Source organism: Trachemys scripta, chromosome 12, assembly GCF_013100865.1.
Source record: "Trachemys scripta elegans isolate TJP31775 chromosome 12, CAS_Tse_1.0, whole genome shotgun sequence".
Lineage (NCBI taxonomy): Eukaryota > Metazoa > Chordata > Testudines > Emydidae > Trachemys > Trachemys scripta.
In genome coordinates, this window is record NC_048309.1 from 29,701,820 (window position 1) to 29,718,616 (window position 16,797).

Below are 16,797 nucleotides of genomic sequence, written 5' to 3' on the forward strand. Positions count from 1 at the left end.
TAGTTCTCAGAGCTGGGCCGATATGCCCACCCCTAAGCGTGTGGGAAGTCTGCCCTCTGAGCCCTCTCTGAGCTAGGGGTTTGCTGCTCTCACTGAAGCCCTTCGTTCTCTCCTGTATGGGGACAGCCGCTGGCCCAGCCTCCCGAAAGGACGAACCGTCTTTGCAGGGTGCTGTCTCCAGCAGCACGTTAGCCGCCCTGCTGTACTGTGCCAGGGGCCTGGCAGTGCTGGTGGCAGCCCCAGGGAACGGGAGCTAGTACAGGATTGCTATTTGAACCACTACGTTGCTTCAAACCCCAGCTCCACTGAGAACGGAGGAGGGAACAACTGACACAGGCAAGAGACATTTATTGTCAGTTGTGCACAGCAGGGAGTGCAAATTACAGGGGCCCGAAGTGTAGCAGCCGATGGCCCCAGTCCCCAGGCTGGATCCCCTGGGCGGCACGGAGCAGGAGCCAGCACTGATCATTCAGTGGAAACACTGGTCCAAGCAAGTGGAAAACTCAGGCTCAGGGACAGAGCGCGTCATGGCCAGAGTGAAAATGGCCATGGGGGAGCCTGCAACTGCTGACATAGCCAGGGGACAACTGGCACAGCTCCACTGTACCGGCCACAGCTCCTGGAGGGAGAAGAGTCACTAAAGTGACAGTGGGTGACTCAGCAAGACACTCTGACAACTACATCTGAAGAAGTGGGTTTTTACCCACAAAAGCTTATGCCCAAACAAATCTGTTAGTCTTTAAGGTGCCACCGGACTCCTTGTTGTTTTTGTGGATATAGATTAACACAGCTACCCCCGATATCTGACAACTACAGAGAGCTCTGCAAACAGGTCACATTCCTGCAACGGGTCTGCCTAGCCAGACAGAGTGCTTGGGCTGCCAGAAGGGCCCGAGGCAAAGGCAGACCCGAGCCCCAGGCAAGGAGGAAGGCCAGTTGAATGGATTTAAATCAACTGACCATGGGTTTTAAACACAAATGTATCTGTCACACCAGATGGGCTCAGAGTCTCCTTTGCCGGGTTCCTGCTAGTCACCCAGGGCTGGGTGTCTGCATCTGTGACCCTAATCACCCACTGCTCACAAACCCACGCCTGCCAATCCCAGTGATGGGTTCTGTCTCCTGGCATACCACCCGGGCCCTGGGAAGGGATGCTGCAACCGGGTAGCACCAGGCTGTGTGCTCCTCAGCAGTTAGGAGGAGGTTCTCTCTGGGCCAGGATAACACCACCGCCCCTGTGCAATCTGCCAGAGATCAGCACACTTAATCCCAGGTGGGGACAGCTGGCACAGACACACACTGGCATAGCCACACGCTGGCATCACACTAAGCCAATGAGGGGGAAGCCATGCCCACCACGTGGCGAGCGCCTCCCAGATTCCAGCAGATCGGAGAGAGACAGACAAGGCTCAGATGGCAACATGCACACTAATAACCCAGATGAGCGCCGCATGCTTGTCTCTCTGCTGGAGGGTGCAGGGTGGCTGAGAGCACCAGAGAAGGAAATTTATACTGGGGGTCCTTCCTGTGCTGGGCAGCCAAGCCCTTTTCTCCAGGTCACCCATGGACACAGGCAGCGGGGGACGCCAGAGAACCACCACGCATTCCTATACCACCATTTTGATTTGCTTCTGGCTCTTCCTTGGGCCAGCTCATTCCCCAGCCAGGAGCTCTCGTCTCACCTCCACTCTGAGTCAGGCCTGCACAGCCCCAAAGGCTGGAAAAGCCTTTTCCCTCGATCTGCCAGCGGCTGTGTCTGAAATGGGGGTGGCTTCCAGCTGCAGTGCAGAGAGGGAACCAATGGGCGGCATCTCCAGGCCAGGCCAGGCCAGGCCAGCATGGGAACCTGCAACACAGCAGCTGCAAAAGCTGGGGGGAGGGGAGGTCCCAAGGCAGCCCTGACTGACAGGCTGGGCAGGAGAGTGGGTGTGGGTGTGTGAAAAGACACACAACTGTCCAGTGCACAGCTGAGAGGCCAGGGGAAGGAGATGTCCCTTGTTTAACCTTCTGCAGATATCTGTGCAACGCCCCAGCGTACACTGGTCTCTGGGAACCGGTAAGCGAGTTGAGGGCGCACTGCTGCATGGCAAACAGCGCCCTAGGAATGCGGACATGGCTGTGGGTCTCCATGGGGAAGGCGGCTTTGATGAGCAAAGTGCTTAATTCCTGTGCAAGGGAACATGGCCAAGAGGCAGCTGCTGGGAGTCAGGGGCGGGTGGTGTAGGGACAATACAGACTGACACACATATTGGAGCAATCGCTCCCAGCTCCTGCTCCCAGGACAGAGCCAGCCCGTGAAGCCAGGCACCCTGCCTCGCCATTCACCTCCCTGCTGCGAGGCTCACGGCAAGGGAACGGGAAGATGCAGCCAATGCCTGACACACTGATCCCCACTCTTGGACCCCGACCTCCAAAGCTAAGCCAAGCCTTCCACCCTCAGAACACAAGTGTCAGCATCCAGACTCATTTCCAAGGCAGAGCAAGCAAACTGTGCCGGTTGGGGTGTGCAGAACCCGGGGGAGACAGGGCCCCCGCTCACGGCCCTGAGGTACAACAAGCTGATTTGGCAGGCCCGAACACCCAGGCCTTCCTTGGACAGCTGCAGAACCGGGCCTCAGACCTGTTGCTCTGGGGGCTGCAGTCTGACCAACACCCACAGTAACACTAGACAGCACCACTAGTCACATTGCCTGTGGGTGCCTGTCCCCCAGTCCCCTGGGGCAGCTTCCAGAAGCCATGGCTTCTGGGAGATTTTGAAAGGGCTTCCAGGAGTCCAGGGAATTGTGGGACAAGAGATCAAATTCCCCTAATACCGTGGCATTGGTCCCATTTCCTAACCCTGGTCTCAAGACAGAGGCCAGGGCATGTCATGCAGATCCACAGGGGCTCAGGCTCTCTCCAGGGCACTCAACCCAGCACTCAGTCCACTGCACAGGGGATGTGGGAAGGCGACTGCCACTGGCTGCTGCTACACTATCTGGCAGCACTGCACAAGGGAGCTGGGAGCATGAAGCCAGGGTTGCTGTGCGTCGGTGGAGCAGTGCAGGGGGCCCAGGAGAGGAACAGCACGAGAGCAGCAGGGAAATAAACCCATATGTTTGGGTACACTGGTTGCAGAGAGCAGAGTTCTGCTCTATTGGCTCTAACAGGGTTTGTCCCCAGCAGGTGTGGGCAGCAAGAGACTCGCTTTTAAATACACACTCAGACTTCGCCTCATAATTACAGGCCAGTTAGCGCCGGATGCTGGGGAGGAGCCGCCATCACTCACTTGTGGTATGTTTCTTTTCCAGGATCAGCCGCTTTCTGGTGCCTGGGGCACTTGGCAACCCAACCCCTCCTTTGTGTAAGGGCCCTTGTTTGGCTCAAATTCAGACTTTGCTCAGCTTCCTAACGCGAGGATGGAAAGGCACTTCATGACCACAGACAGCCAAGTGCTAATCTAAGCAACGCTGCCTGCTCTTGGGAGAGCCAGCGGGGGGAGGGGAAGGTGCCGCCTGGGCTCTGGCTGTGCAAGAGAGATTACAGAGCCGGGACATGGAGACTTCCTCCTCCCTATGCACAGCAAGGCAGGGAGGGGAAGCCAGGCCCTGCCCAGCTGCTGCAGCTACCTTCTACTTCTGCCCCTCAGTGACTCCGCAGTGTGAACTCTAGGAGCCATTTGGGAGAGACACAACTGGCTCCCCCCAGCCCCCCGCCTTAGTCCTATGTCTGCTGATTGGCCCCGGGAGGGAGCCCTGGGCCAGGCCAGGCATTCTGCCTGGGGAGCGGACAGCACTGCAATGGGCCCAGAGAAGAGAAAGGGAGGGGCAACGGTGCCCTGCAAGCTTCCAGAAGCAGGATCCCCGCTGTCACTGTCAGCAATGAAGACCGCATACTGGCAAAGGCAGGCTAGGGCCTTGCCCACTAACCTTGCCACGCTGCACTGAGCTGCACAAAGACAACAGGGGGACCACCGCATCTAGGGTGACCAGACAACAAGTGTGAAAAATCGGGACACAGGGTGGGGGGTAATAGGCGCCTATATAAGACAATGTCCCAAATATCGGGACTGTCCCTATAAAATCGGGACATCTAGTCACCCTAACCGCATCTCCGACTCCAGAGAGGGGAGTGATACGGCCCTATGGGAATCAGCAGACACTGCAGAAAGGAAGGGGTCAGGGCCAAGCTGGGGGGAGGGGCCTGGTTCGGCTCCAGCTCTTCGCAGGGTTGCTGATTTGGAGGCCTGGGTTCTCTGGACGATGGTTTGCAGGGGATCTGAAGCTGGGAGCAGGGGCGCGGACTGTCAGGTGAGAGTCAGTAAAGACTGTTAACAATCCGGCGCTTCCTGCACCCCGGCAGCTGCCTGCTCCCCTTGTTATCTGCAACCCAGTGGCTTTAGAGACCCCCATGCTCCTGCTGCAGAACCTAAGGCAGGTATGGGCAAACTTTTTGGCCCAAGGGCCACACTGGGGAATAGGAATTGTACTGTGGACCATGAATGCTCACAGAATTGGGGTTGGGGTGCGGGCTCTGGGGTGGGGCTGAGGAGTTTGGAGTGTAGGAGGGTGCTCTGGGCTAGGACCGAGGGGTTCAGAAGGCAGGGAAGGGGTGCGGGCTCTGGGGTGGGGATGAGAGGTTTGGGGTGCAGGAGGGTGTTCCAGGCTGGGATCGAGGGGTTTGGAAGGCGGGAGGGGGATCAGGGCTGGGGCACGGGGTTGGGGCATGGTGGGGCTCAGGGGGTGCAGGCTCCAAGCAGCACTTACCTCAAGTGGCTCCTGGAAGCAGCGGCATGTCTCTTCTCCAGCTCCTACATGGAGGCGCAGCCAGGCGGCTGTGCAAGCTGTCCCTACCGCAGGCACTGCCCCTGCAGCTCCCATTGGAGCATGTAGGAGCCAGAGCAGGGCCATGCCGCGGCTTCCTGACCCAGCACCGGCCGGAGCACCAGAGCAGGGGTCAGCTTAAAACGGCTGTAGTTTGCCCACCCCTGACCTAAGGGTATAGCTACACTCCAGCGCCTCCAGCTGCATTGCTACGGCACTGCTGCTTCCTATATCAAAAGGGTTTTTCCATCCCTGTAGTTAATCCACCCCCATCCCCAGAGAGGAGGTAGCTAGGTCGGCAAGAATCCATCTGTTGACATAGCTCAGGGGTTCTCAGGGGGTCGCGAGCTTATACGTGGGGGGTCGCAAGCTGCCAACCTCCACCCCAAACCCCGCTTTGCCTCCAGCATTTATAATGGTGTTAAATATATTAAAACATGTTTTTAATTTATAAGGGGGGGCCACACTCAGAGGCTTGCTATGTGAAAGGGGTCACTAGTACAAACGTTTGAGAACCACTGACGTAGCTGCATCTACACCGGGGGTTAGGATGACCTAGCTACGTAGCACAGGGTGCAGAATTTTCCCCAATCCCTGAGCGATATAGCCAGGCCAATGTAATATTTACCTACAGACCAGGCCTTAGGCTTTTAAAGTTTCTACGTGTAATGGTTGTAAATGTCACCTTCCAATGGGGAACAGCATTTGGCTGATCCATCGTCACCTCCCCAGTGTCTTGAAACTCGTAAAAAGCTGTGAACTCAATAGATGTTAACAGTGAACCCTAAGGATGGCAGTTCAAGTGCCAACACTTCTCTGTTTTACTGCTGATCACTTCAGCTGCATCTCTGAGCGACACTCCCCTTGGAGACCTGCAGGCTACAACTCTGCAGCTGGAACAATTCCCACACACTCAGGGAGGGTCAGAAAAAGTTGCAGCTTCATGGCCTGCCCAGCTGTACCAAACCAGCCCTCTCTCCTCCCTCTCCATCCCATCCTCTCTCCACCCCCTCCTTCCTGTTTTCCTTTCTCCCTCCCCCCCAGCTCCTTTCCCTGACCTCTTCCCCACATCTGTCCCTTGCCCCCTTGCTGCTTGTGCTATTCCCAGTGCTCTAGCAGAGGTCCTGAGGCTGGGATCATGCCGCAGAGGGCACAAGATGACACAGCCGTCCATCCGGCAGCATGGGTGCTGCAGTGCCGAGCCCGCACCATCCCTGGGGCAGCAGCGGAGCCACGCAGCCCCCTTTCCCAGCTGCCTGGGACAGTTAGCTAGCCCAGACTCTCAGCCAGCTCCCAGGTACAGCTCGACCCTCGCTGGTCCCTTCAGCTGCTCACCTCCGGGAGTCGAAGCAGCACTGGTGGGAAAGCAAATCGCTGCCCGAGAGGCCAAGAGCCCTGGACTCGCCGTGTGGGCAGCCACACATCAGACTGGGGCGGCACAAGCGAAGGGGCATTCGAGGGGAACGACAGAGGAAAGCGTGGCTCCTGCTGCAGCTGTGCTCCTCTGTACCCCCCCATCCCAAGGAGAAAGATGCTGCCATGGGAGAGGGGAGCCCAGAAATCTCAACCCAAGGCTCCACTGTGCAGAGGAGGGAAGGGGGATGCAGGGCTATGGGGTCACAGTGCCGGACCTCCTCTGGCAAGGGGGAGGGGCAGGACCTTACAGGCTACCTGCAACGTGAGATGAGCCCAGCGGTCCCTGGGACTGGCCAGTTCAACCCCTCACAGCCAGCCAGCGTGGAGGGGGCACAGCCGACCCCCACCCTGCCCATCCACTGCCCCTCCCCTCACATTGCTTGGGCCAGAGAGAAGCCCACCCCTCCAAAGGACCCACTCCTCTGCTCCACCCCAGGGAAAGTAGGACAGCAGCCCCCAGCCTCCACAGGCCAGTAACTGCCACAGGGCCTCCCTGTCACCCCGACAGCATGGGGGGGGGGCACCTCCACACCCAGCTGCCTTCAGAGCCACAGCAGCAGGGTCCCCACCCCCAGCCACCAAAAGAGCAGCAGCGGGCCCTCGGGCCCTCGCCTGGGGCAGCCTGCCCTAGCGTACACCTCTGGCTGCAAGTGGTACCACCCGCCCCAGAGCCAGACTCCACGCATGGGCCTATGGTGCCTGATGGCGAACGCAGCCCAGGGCATTCAGCTGCACTGGCACTGTTATGGTCACTATGGTTACGCCTACACTGAGGTCATATGGTGCGACGCAGCACGCGCAGGCACCCGAGCTAGTGCTGATCCAGCTCACTCCAAGCACGCCGGGGCACCGCTCCATGTGCTGGGATCACGCCTCCTGGCGCAGGGTCCGCACACCCGAGTCAAGAGGGGCTGGGGAGGAGCCAGAACCCTTCCCTGACTCCCGGGAATGCTCCTGGCTGCAGAAACAGAGCACTGGCCCCACGGCCGGGTGACGACTGGGGAGCCGAGATTACAGTGCTTGAGCCACTCCTCCAGTCCTGGGTCATCCATGGCTGGCCTGGGCTCCTAGTACTGTCACCCACCCTCCCCACACTGGTTTGTCTCACCCACTGGTTGGGTCTTGCCCCTATTAACTAGGATTGGAAATGCCTGGGGCAGGGGCTGTCTCTCCCTATGTGTCTGGACAGCACCTAGCACAGCAGGGCCTGGGCCTGGCTGGAGCCCGTGGGTGCATCTGCAGTACAAAGTCCCTGGCACGACGGGGCCCCAGTCTTGGCCGATCCTTAGGCACTGCCACAATAAACATGGTTAATAAGAAATAATCACCATTCAGACAGGACCACACGTCAGTCCTGTCCAACTCTGGGGCCCTGCACACACCATCAGCTCACCTGGCAGCGTGACCCCAGAGATCTCTCTGGCAAGGTTCCCATCCCTGCAGCATCTGAGCTCCCACAACTAACAGCTTTCTGTCCTCTGAGAGCAGAAGCCAGAGCAGATGTGGCTTGGGCCCGTCTTACCTTGACGTCTTGCTCCAGGCTGTGGATGAGCTCGCCGTCCACCTGCCCAGTCTGTGCCACGCGCAGGCTGCGGCGCTCCGCCTTGCGCAGCCGATACTGCAGGATGCGACAGGTCTTGCTGGCCTGGTCCAGTTGCTGCCGGAGCTCTTGCAGCTGGTAGACATCCTCCTCCATGTAGACGTCTCTCATCTCCAGCATCTCTGCACGCAGCTCTTCGATCTCATCCTGAGAGAGAGGGACACGTGCATAAGAGAGACGCACTCTTGACAGGAAAAGCCCCCACCACGGATCACCCACCCAGTCCTTCTCATCTGCTGCCCTGAGCTGCCCCACGGGAACACCAGGCCTCAGCCTGCAGGGCAGACGTCCCACAGAAAGAAGCTCCTTTCCCCCCAGTACTGTCCATGCCATGCACCAGGTTCATCAGCCTGAAGCAGTTTTGGGGGTGCTCATGCTCCCCCGGCAGGCTGCATTAACTAGTGGTGAGGCACAGACAGTGCTCCGGGTGCTGTTGGCAGGACTGTGTATTCTGCAAATCCGGAGCTCCAGAGCACACTCCTTGTCGCTCAATCTCAGCGTTCCCTTCCAAGCCATAACGCTGTCTAGCAGGCGTGGTCGTGAGGAGTAGCTTGGAAAAAGGAATGGAGTACGGCGGGATGTAGCCGGCACTGCTTGTGAGCTCCAGTCCCACCTCACTCAGAGCCCCTCGCGTGCACCCAGCTGCCCTCACGCAGACACTTGCTGCGTCACTGCATCCTGACTACAGGAGCAGAGCAGAGCGGTCGGGGGTCCTGCGCTGGGGGCGCAAAATGAGTGCACACTGCCTGCCAGCCCCGCTGGATTCCATAACCAGGGACGGGGCAAGCCGACAGCATAATGGGGAAGGAGACAAGGGGCCGAGGGAGGGGGGCATGCAGCAGTGGCAGAGCCTGGTGGCGACAGGGCCATTGTGCCTGAGAGAGACGCCTCCCCACAGATGAAAGGCAAGTCACTGGGCTCCACCCCCCTGGGAGGGTGATGCCAATTCAGTTTGCCACAGGTCCAGCTAGCATCAGATCACAAACACTGGTGCCACTGTGATCCCATAGGCGGGACAGTGTCCTCACAGTCCCCAGGGGTAGCCTGCAGCTCCAGGAAGAAGGAGCTACGGCCCCACCTGCCTCTCAGGGCCCATGAATAAATTTATTCATGGATCCATTAACATGCATTAACCGGTGTGTTGTGAGCAAGACATGAGAAGTCATTCTTCCGCTCTACTCTGCGCTGGTTAGGCCTTAACTGGAGTATTGTGTCCAGTTCTGGGCACCGCACTTCAAGAAAGACGTGGAGAAATTGGAGAGGGTCCAGAGAAGAGCAACAAGAATGATTAAAGGTCTAGAGAACATGACCCATGAAGGAAGGCTGAAAGAATTGGGTTGTTTAGTTTGGAAAAGAGGAGACTGAGAGGGGACATGATAGCAGTCTTCAGGTATCTAAAAGGGTGTCATAAGGAGGTGGGAGAAGACCTGTTCATCTTAGCCTCTAAGGCTAGAACAAGAAGTAATGGGCTTAAACTGCAGCAAGGGAGGTTTAGGTTGGACATTAGGAAAAAGTTCCTAACTGTCAGGGTGGTTAAACACTGGAATAAATTGCCCACTGAGGTTGTGGAATCTCCATCTCTGGAGATATTTAAGAGTAGGTTAGATAAATGTCTATCAGGGATGGTCTAGACAGTATTTGGTCCTGCCATGCGGACAGGGGACTGGACTCGATGACCTCTCGAGGTCCCTTCCAGTCCTAGAGTCTATGAATCCACAGCTTCCCAGGCCAGAAGGGCCCACTGTGATACCCTAGCCTGACCTCCGGTACAACACAGGCCAGAGACCAGCCCCACAACCATTCCTAGGGTAGATCTGCTAGAGAAACAGCCCATCTTGATGGAAAAATGGCCAGATGAGGAAGATGAGGACCCATTTACCCTCAGTAAATTGTTCCAATGATGAATTACCCTCACTGTTCAAAATGTACACCCTATTCCCAGTCTGAATACGTCTGTAGATTCATAAGCAAACAAGTCCTTGCTGACAGCAAGCCACCCCCCAGCACAGCAGCCTCGGCCTGGGGTGCACCAGATAATTATGTGATTTACCAGAGGCAGAGGAAAAGCCAGGATTAGAACTCATAACCACCTCGCTTCTAACCGCAAAGGCAATCCACTAGCCCACACTGCCTCTTGGGCCCACACTAGGATCAAACCCATACCCTTGGTATTATCAGCACCAGGCTTTAACCAGCTAAGCTAACTGGCTTGGGGCACCCAACTGTGTGGCAGTGGAAGAGGCAAAGGCTTTGCTGTTGGGATCAGAGAAAGCATAATACTGCTGCAGAGAGAGCTCTGCGCCAGCCAAACCCAGGAGGGGGACAATTCCCCTCCCCTGCAGCCACTAGGGTGATGGCTGCTGACACCCAGGGGACTTGGGCCGAACTGTACAGGACCTCAGGATGGCTTAGAGACAAGTTAGGGGGAACTGCTGAAAGGGTGACACGTGCAGCCCAGATAGATCTACGAGGCTGCCTAGGAGCCTGGAGGGGTTTGCAGAGGCCACTGAGCCTATTACAAGCCACACCCGCAGTCTTCACTGGCCACCACCAGTGAGAATAGGACTTGCCCTCTGCTAGCACTGCCCACCCACACTCTTTCTTCCAAATCCCTTGGCAAGCAATCAATGGTGAGGAACGCAGGCAGGCCCCTCCCCCATTTGCTTTCCCTAGACTGGATACAGGGCTGGAGGATTCAAGGTTTTAACAAGGCTTTGTGTTTCCTCCTTGTTTTTTACATCTGAAATCCTGAGGCTGGATCTCCTCTGCGCCAGCAGAGCCTAGAGAACTGGCAGGGCCATACCGAGGGAGATCTTCGACCCACCAGTGACAGGGGAGTGGGTTTGATCACGTGGCTGGGAATGCTCTTTCCATTTTTGTTTGTGTTTAACTCGAACTCTTGGGAAACAGGAGAGGGAGAATCTCTCCTTGTTAAAGATTCATTTCCCCGGTGGCCCCTTTCGAATAGGGCTGAGATAGCTCCCAACTCGCAGGATTTCTCCAAAGAGTCCCGCAGCTCCACGACCCTCAGCTTTCTGAGGTGAAGAAACCAAACCCAAAACAAACCTCCCAGCCCTTCTAGACCCCCCCAAAGGCACAAACCCTCCTCCCAGGTCACCCCTGAGCCTCACGACCCCCCCTTTGAGGTACGGCAATATTATCCCCTTTTACAGACAGGGAAACCAGGGCACAGAGTCATTCCATGACTTGTCTAAGGCCAGGGGCAGAGCTAGAATAAAACCCAGGTCTCCTCCCACCCACTGCTGTGCTTTTACCACTAGCCCATCCACATGAAAGATGAGGAGCCCATTTGCTTCGTTTCATGCTCATCCCTTGCAGCAGCCATATGGACCCCTGTGACACGCAGCCCCAGCCCTGCCCCAGCACGCTGGCTCCATTCTCTCCCAGCACTGGCAACTCCACACAGGCCAAGGGATGGGAGAGAATCACAGCTACGCGAGTCCAGTTGGCCGCTCGACCACCCCACGCTGTGATTCCCATCACCGACCTGCCTCCCTACATTGACACGGCTAATTAGACCTGGGTGATTATGACCCACACACCGTGTCCAATGCAGAGATAAAAGTGGGCAGGGGTTCCTATGCAGCAGGGAAAGATCCACACAGCAGCATTACCAAGGCCCTGTGCTCAGCCTCCCCTACGGTTTTGCCGTTATACCTGCTGGCAAAATCAATGTCCCACTTACACAGATCCCTCCCCAAAGGAACGTGAAATTGCCCAGCCCTGCAAGAGTGAGCCAGCCTGACCCCAGCCCCATGCCAGCAGGTGCTTCCCAGAGGGGTGGGCGAGGGATTGCAGCCTGAGCCCCCAAGAGGCTGCTGTCGCCACAGGAGTAATAGAGACCATCTCACATATCGGGAGCGAGCGCACCGCCCAGGGATAGCTCCAGCCGCCCCCTCTGGGGCCCAGCCTGGGTGCCCTGCCCTGCAATGCTCTCACCAGCCTGGGACACACGCCCTGGACTCAGACTCTCACCATCGTTTTGCACAGCACATTAGGTGCCAAGGGCGAAAGGACAATGGCAGTTCTCTGCCACGGTCCACGATGCACTAGACAATGGCTGGCCATGTGCAAACTCCTGCTCCTCTCCCTACCATCCCCAGCTGACCTGCAGCAGGCACTAGGCTGACCCAGCCCAAGCCAAAGGGCCAGGAGGCTCAACTTTGTGCGATTCATTCCCTAAGCACATCCCCACCTGGGCCCCAGCAGCACTGGATGGGCCAATCCTTCGGCTGTGCTCCCGCAGAGGACAGAACCTTTCTATGCCATTTCCACGAGAAGGGCCCAGGAGGGAACACCTCCTATGTGGGGGTGGGGCTTGGTCCCCACACTGTCTATCAAGGGGGCTGTCAGCCCCAAAGCAGCGGCAAGAACTGCTTAGGGTTCTGCAAGCTGTGGGGCATCTCCTGCCAGTTCCAGCGCTGAGCATACGTGTCGCTGTGCCCAGGCTCTGGAAGGGGCGGGCAGGCAGCCTGGGCTAGGGACATGGGCAGCACAGCCCTGTGCCATCAGTCTGGGAGATCTCAGATGTCCTCCCGGTGCATGTGCTCCCAGTCCATGGGCTCTGGAGTCTGTCCCGAACAGACACACCAAGAACACAGGACTTGCTAAAGCAGTCTGCAGCTTGCTAACCACAGGCTTTAGTTCAGTGCTCAGGCCCCCGCCAGCTGTTAGCAGAGGGCACAGTCAGCTGCTGTGAGCTAGGACACCTGGGTTCTATTCTGGGCTCTCCTGCTGCCTCGCTGTGTAGCCCTGGGCAATTCACATAACTGCTCAGTGCCTCAGTTTCCCTTTCTTTATAATGGAGCTAATAAAACCTTCCCTGCCTCAAGCACATGCTGAATTAGCTAAGGTCTCTTTAGGGCTACACAAGAGCAACGTGTGAATAATAAAGGGCTCCTGCTTTTTCTTTAGCATTCCCAACTCACCCCACTGTACCAGCGGTGCACTGCTGCCCATGTTGACAGCCTGTGAAAGAACACGGCACTGACTCTCTGGGTACCTACGCTACGCTACGCTGCACACACACACACACACCACGCTCCTGCTCACAGAGAGCTGGCGGTAATTCCAGAACACCCAACTCCCCCTGCAATGACAGCATGCTGAGTAACCCTGACATCCTGCAGAAACAAATCAAACCTGAGACACTCCAGCAAGGGCAACAAGAGGGGGAGGTGCAGCACGGGGCCGTAAATATTTACAGTGAAATAAAAAGGAAGGAGGGGGTGTGGACAGGCGAAGCACAGACAGAAGCAGCAGCTAAAACAAGAGCAATGCAGGTTGACAAGGAAGAGATCTTCTGGCAATGCAGCAGACGGCCCTGGGGACCATTCGCGCTGGAGCGATTCACAGAGAGACTGCACTGCACTCCAACCTCTGACCCAGCCCAGCGAAGGGTCCTCAGCCCAGCCCTGCTGCCTATGAGTGTTCTTGGAGCACACCCCAGCACAAAGGGGACGCTCTGCTCTCCCTGCCCCAGTCAGAGGGGGGTCACAGCGGCAGCAGGACCTGTCACGGTCTGCAGTCCCATTCAGTTTCTGGGGTTTCATTGTCATGCAGAGAGGCACACCCGCATCTGGGGAGGATAGTGGGACATTTACCAGCCCCCCCCCCCCTTTATTTCCCCCAAGTTGGAAAACAAATCAGGCCACGGCGCTGGGCTGTCCCTTTGGACAGAGTCAGCCAATCTCAGGTGAACTCGCGGCCCTGAAGCTCTCCAGGAGGCGATAGCTTTGCAGGAGGCCTGGCACCCTATGGCAAAGGAGCCAACACCAAGCAACATTAACGCCAAAGTGAAAAGTTAAAGAGCAGATTGTGTGCGCGTCCCAGGGAGGGATCTCTGCTAAGCAGAGACCTCGGTTAATCCTTTAGCGGCCAGTACAGCGTGTCTGACTCCCCTATGTCTCAGGAGTGCTCCTGCAGCTCCACTCTGCCCCTGGCAAGGCAGCACCAGGCATCTCCTTCGAAGCCCTCAAGCAATGGGGCCTCCTTTGCTAAGGAAAAGCTCAGGGGCAGTACTGCCTAGCAGGCTGAGCTCAGGACAGGGAGCCAGGAGCTCCCAAAAGGCGGTCTGGTTCACTGGCTCAGAGATCCACGGAACTCCTGACGCACACAGAGTCCAGGGCTGCGCACCAGGCGAGTGACTGCATCTGCAAATGGCTGGCTTGACACAAGCATAGGGCACTGCAGGGGTGCGCAATCACACATTTAGATTCCTTAGGAACCTGGCTGGCTGCATGGCCTGGGGCAAGTCCTGCCACTGCTCTGCCTGAGCCCCTTTCTCCCCAGGAGCGGGCTAGTCCTTAGTCAGCTCCCTCCCTTCCACATACGTAAGAAATGCTTTTAACATGTACAGTGCTAGGGATTCCCACGCGGCCAGGCGAGAGAAAAGGCCTTATTGTGCACAGAACACAGACACCAGCCATCCCCAGCACGGCAGGATTCCCACGTGAGAGGAAAGGGAGGGAGAGAGACGGCTAATACAACAGCTCTTCCCATCCCTATTCTTCCACAGTGCCCTGGGTCCCGAGCCCAGTTTCTTCTGCCTCCCACTGGAAGCTCAGAACCCTGCACTGGGAACATCACTGTCTGGTGCCACAGGAACAACCAAGCAGGCAAGGGCTCCAGTGTGGGATGTGGCAGGAAAGCCTGGGCTAGCTGAGAGGGGTGAAGTCCCTACCCAGACTGACAGGTCCGAGGGCGGAGAGATGGTAATACAGCGTCCCTCCCCCCACGGGTTCCACAATTCCCATCCAGATGGCAGCGCACAACCCTAGGTGAGAGGGGGAACTCCTCCCTTTGGGCTTCCTCCAGTCGTTACCCATTGCCCGCTCTAGAGAGCGCTTGCACCAGCTGGCACTCCTGGCTGCCCCAGTTGCAGGACTCCACCGCAGACAGCAGGTCTCTGCCATTCCTCTGCAGGTCCCACTCTTTGCTGCCTTCCCTGAAACCCTCAGGCTTTTACTGAGTGGATTCTGGGGGTGGGAGCAGGGATACAAAGTCCCTTGTTTTTTCAGGCCAATGAGTCACTTGCTGTGATCAGCCCCAGAAAGCCAGTCATGGGACAGCACCCATTAGAAAGCCTTTTGATTGAGCCAGCATGAAAAGGGGACACGAACAATGGCTTAGCAGGCCTGCCTCAGCCAGCATGTCAACTCAGATGATAAAACGAGGCATCATCTCCCAGGGCACCAGCTCGATCTGCTATCGGGAAGCACTCGCACAGCACTCTCCCCCTCACTTCAGTTGCTGAATTTGCTAAGTTATGCGATGCAAACTCCTCAGCCGCCACCCCAGAGACCCATAGCACGTACACAGCCCTTCCACCAGGCATCCCGGAGCTGGGCTCGGAACCCCATTCACAGATGGGGAAACAGAGGCCCAGGAAGCAGGTCCCAAGTCTTCCCTGCCTCCCACCTTCTGAAGCCATTTTCGGCTAGGCAAAGGGGGTGAGTGGAGACTCCTGCTCTGGTGGCATTTTACAAAGGTGTAAAGGACAACACAAGGGGCAAGGCAGGGTCACCAAAGCACACGATTTACCCAGGGTGACTAACAGAGCGAGCCCACCTCCTGTCTCCCAGACCAGAGCCCTGGCCACACCGCCTCCTTCATGCGGGGAACTTCACCACAGTAACAGCAGAACAAGGCACTGGGTGAACGAACGTGGCCCACAGAGTTCTGCTCCACGTCCCATGGCTGCCCTGATGGGAAGAGCCCTGAGGCAAGGGGTGTCTATGTGCTGGGCAGCACATTGCTGGTGCTAAGTACATACGTAATGATACAGGTGTGCTCTGCAGACTACAGGTCCTAGCATGCCATGCTCCATCTGCCTGGGCAGAGGCTACTTGCATTCCTGAGACTTGTGGTGTCCAGGGTGCATATTAAATATGAGGCCAGCCACAAATTTGCTCCATTTCATGCTCATTGCCAGTGAAACGTGGCATGAATCTGGCTAACAGGAAGACTCCCCAAGAGCCTTCTTTGTGACCTGCTCAGTCAGGACCCACCTCCCTCCCACACCGACAAGCCTGGCGCCTGTGGCTCCCAGCCTGCCAAAAGCCTGGCCCAGGAACACTCAGAAGGCTGAGACTCGGGCAGAGTCCCGAAGCTGGGTGGCTATGGGGACCAGTCACTGTTGTTAGCAAATAGAGACGATCAGTCAGGCAACCAAGGATTACCTTCCAGCAAGGCTAACCTAGCTGCTCCTCAGAATGCAGGGAGAACAAACAACCAGATGAATGAGAACTCCTGAAATGCCAAAGGGGAGAAATCCAACCCAGTTCACGATTCCAGGTGCCATTTTGTGTCAGCTAATCATCCATTGCCACTTTTGAGAAGCAGCAATCGGAGAAAGCACCAGGCCAGGCCATCGATTTACCCAGGGTGACTAACAGAGCAAGCCCACCTCCTGCCTCCCAGACCAGAGCCCTGGCCACACCGCCTCCTTCATGCGGGGAACTTCACCACAGTAACAACAGAACAAGGCACTGGGTGAACAAACGTGGCCCACAGAGCACCAGGCCAGCCCATCAGGGCAAGACGCATACCACTGCAGGTACACACGGGCACTAAAAACTGAAAAGAAAATCTTTGTGCCAACACGCCCCGTACAACTCGCTGGGTTTTGACTGTTCCCAGGGGCTATTCTGGATCAGAGCACCAGGGCAGAAATACCATTGCTGTTTGGAAAGGAAGAACACACAGTGAGCTCTTTGGAACAGCGAGTTCCAGGGGGCAGAGCGGCCTCATGGGAGACGTGTTTGGAGAAAGGATCCTTAGCAATGAAGCTGCCTTTTAGCAAGAGACCTGCATTGTTAAGAGTCGCTGGGGCTGCGATTGCATCCAATTAAACTCAGCAAACAGCCCTGGGGAGCAGTGCGGATTGAGCAGCCCAATCATGTAATGAAAGGCTGTATCACAGGGATGCTTACCCACCTTTGGAAAGCCCTATATAGC

The 16,797-nt window shown here is 57.0% G+C and overlaps 1 protein-coding gene across 2 annotated transcripts in view; it reads right to left on the reverse strand.

The window, feature by feature from the left end:
* SOGA1 (suppressor of glucose, autophagy associated 1) overlaps positions 1-16,797 on the reverse strand; it is an 87,777-nt gene that overhangs the window by 56,171 nt on the left and 14,809 nt on the right. For both annotated transcript variants that reach the window (XM_034787255.1, XM_034787254.1), the window contains exon 2: positions 7,741-7,965. In XM_034787255.1, the coding sequence (XP_034643146.1) occupies positions 7,741-7,965 (225 nt within the window). The remainder of the gene's footprint in view (positions 1-7,740; positions 7,966-16,797) is intronic.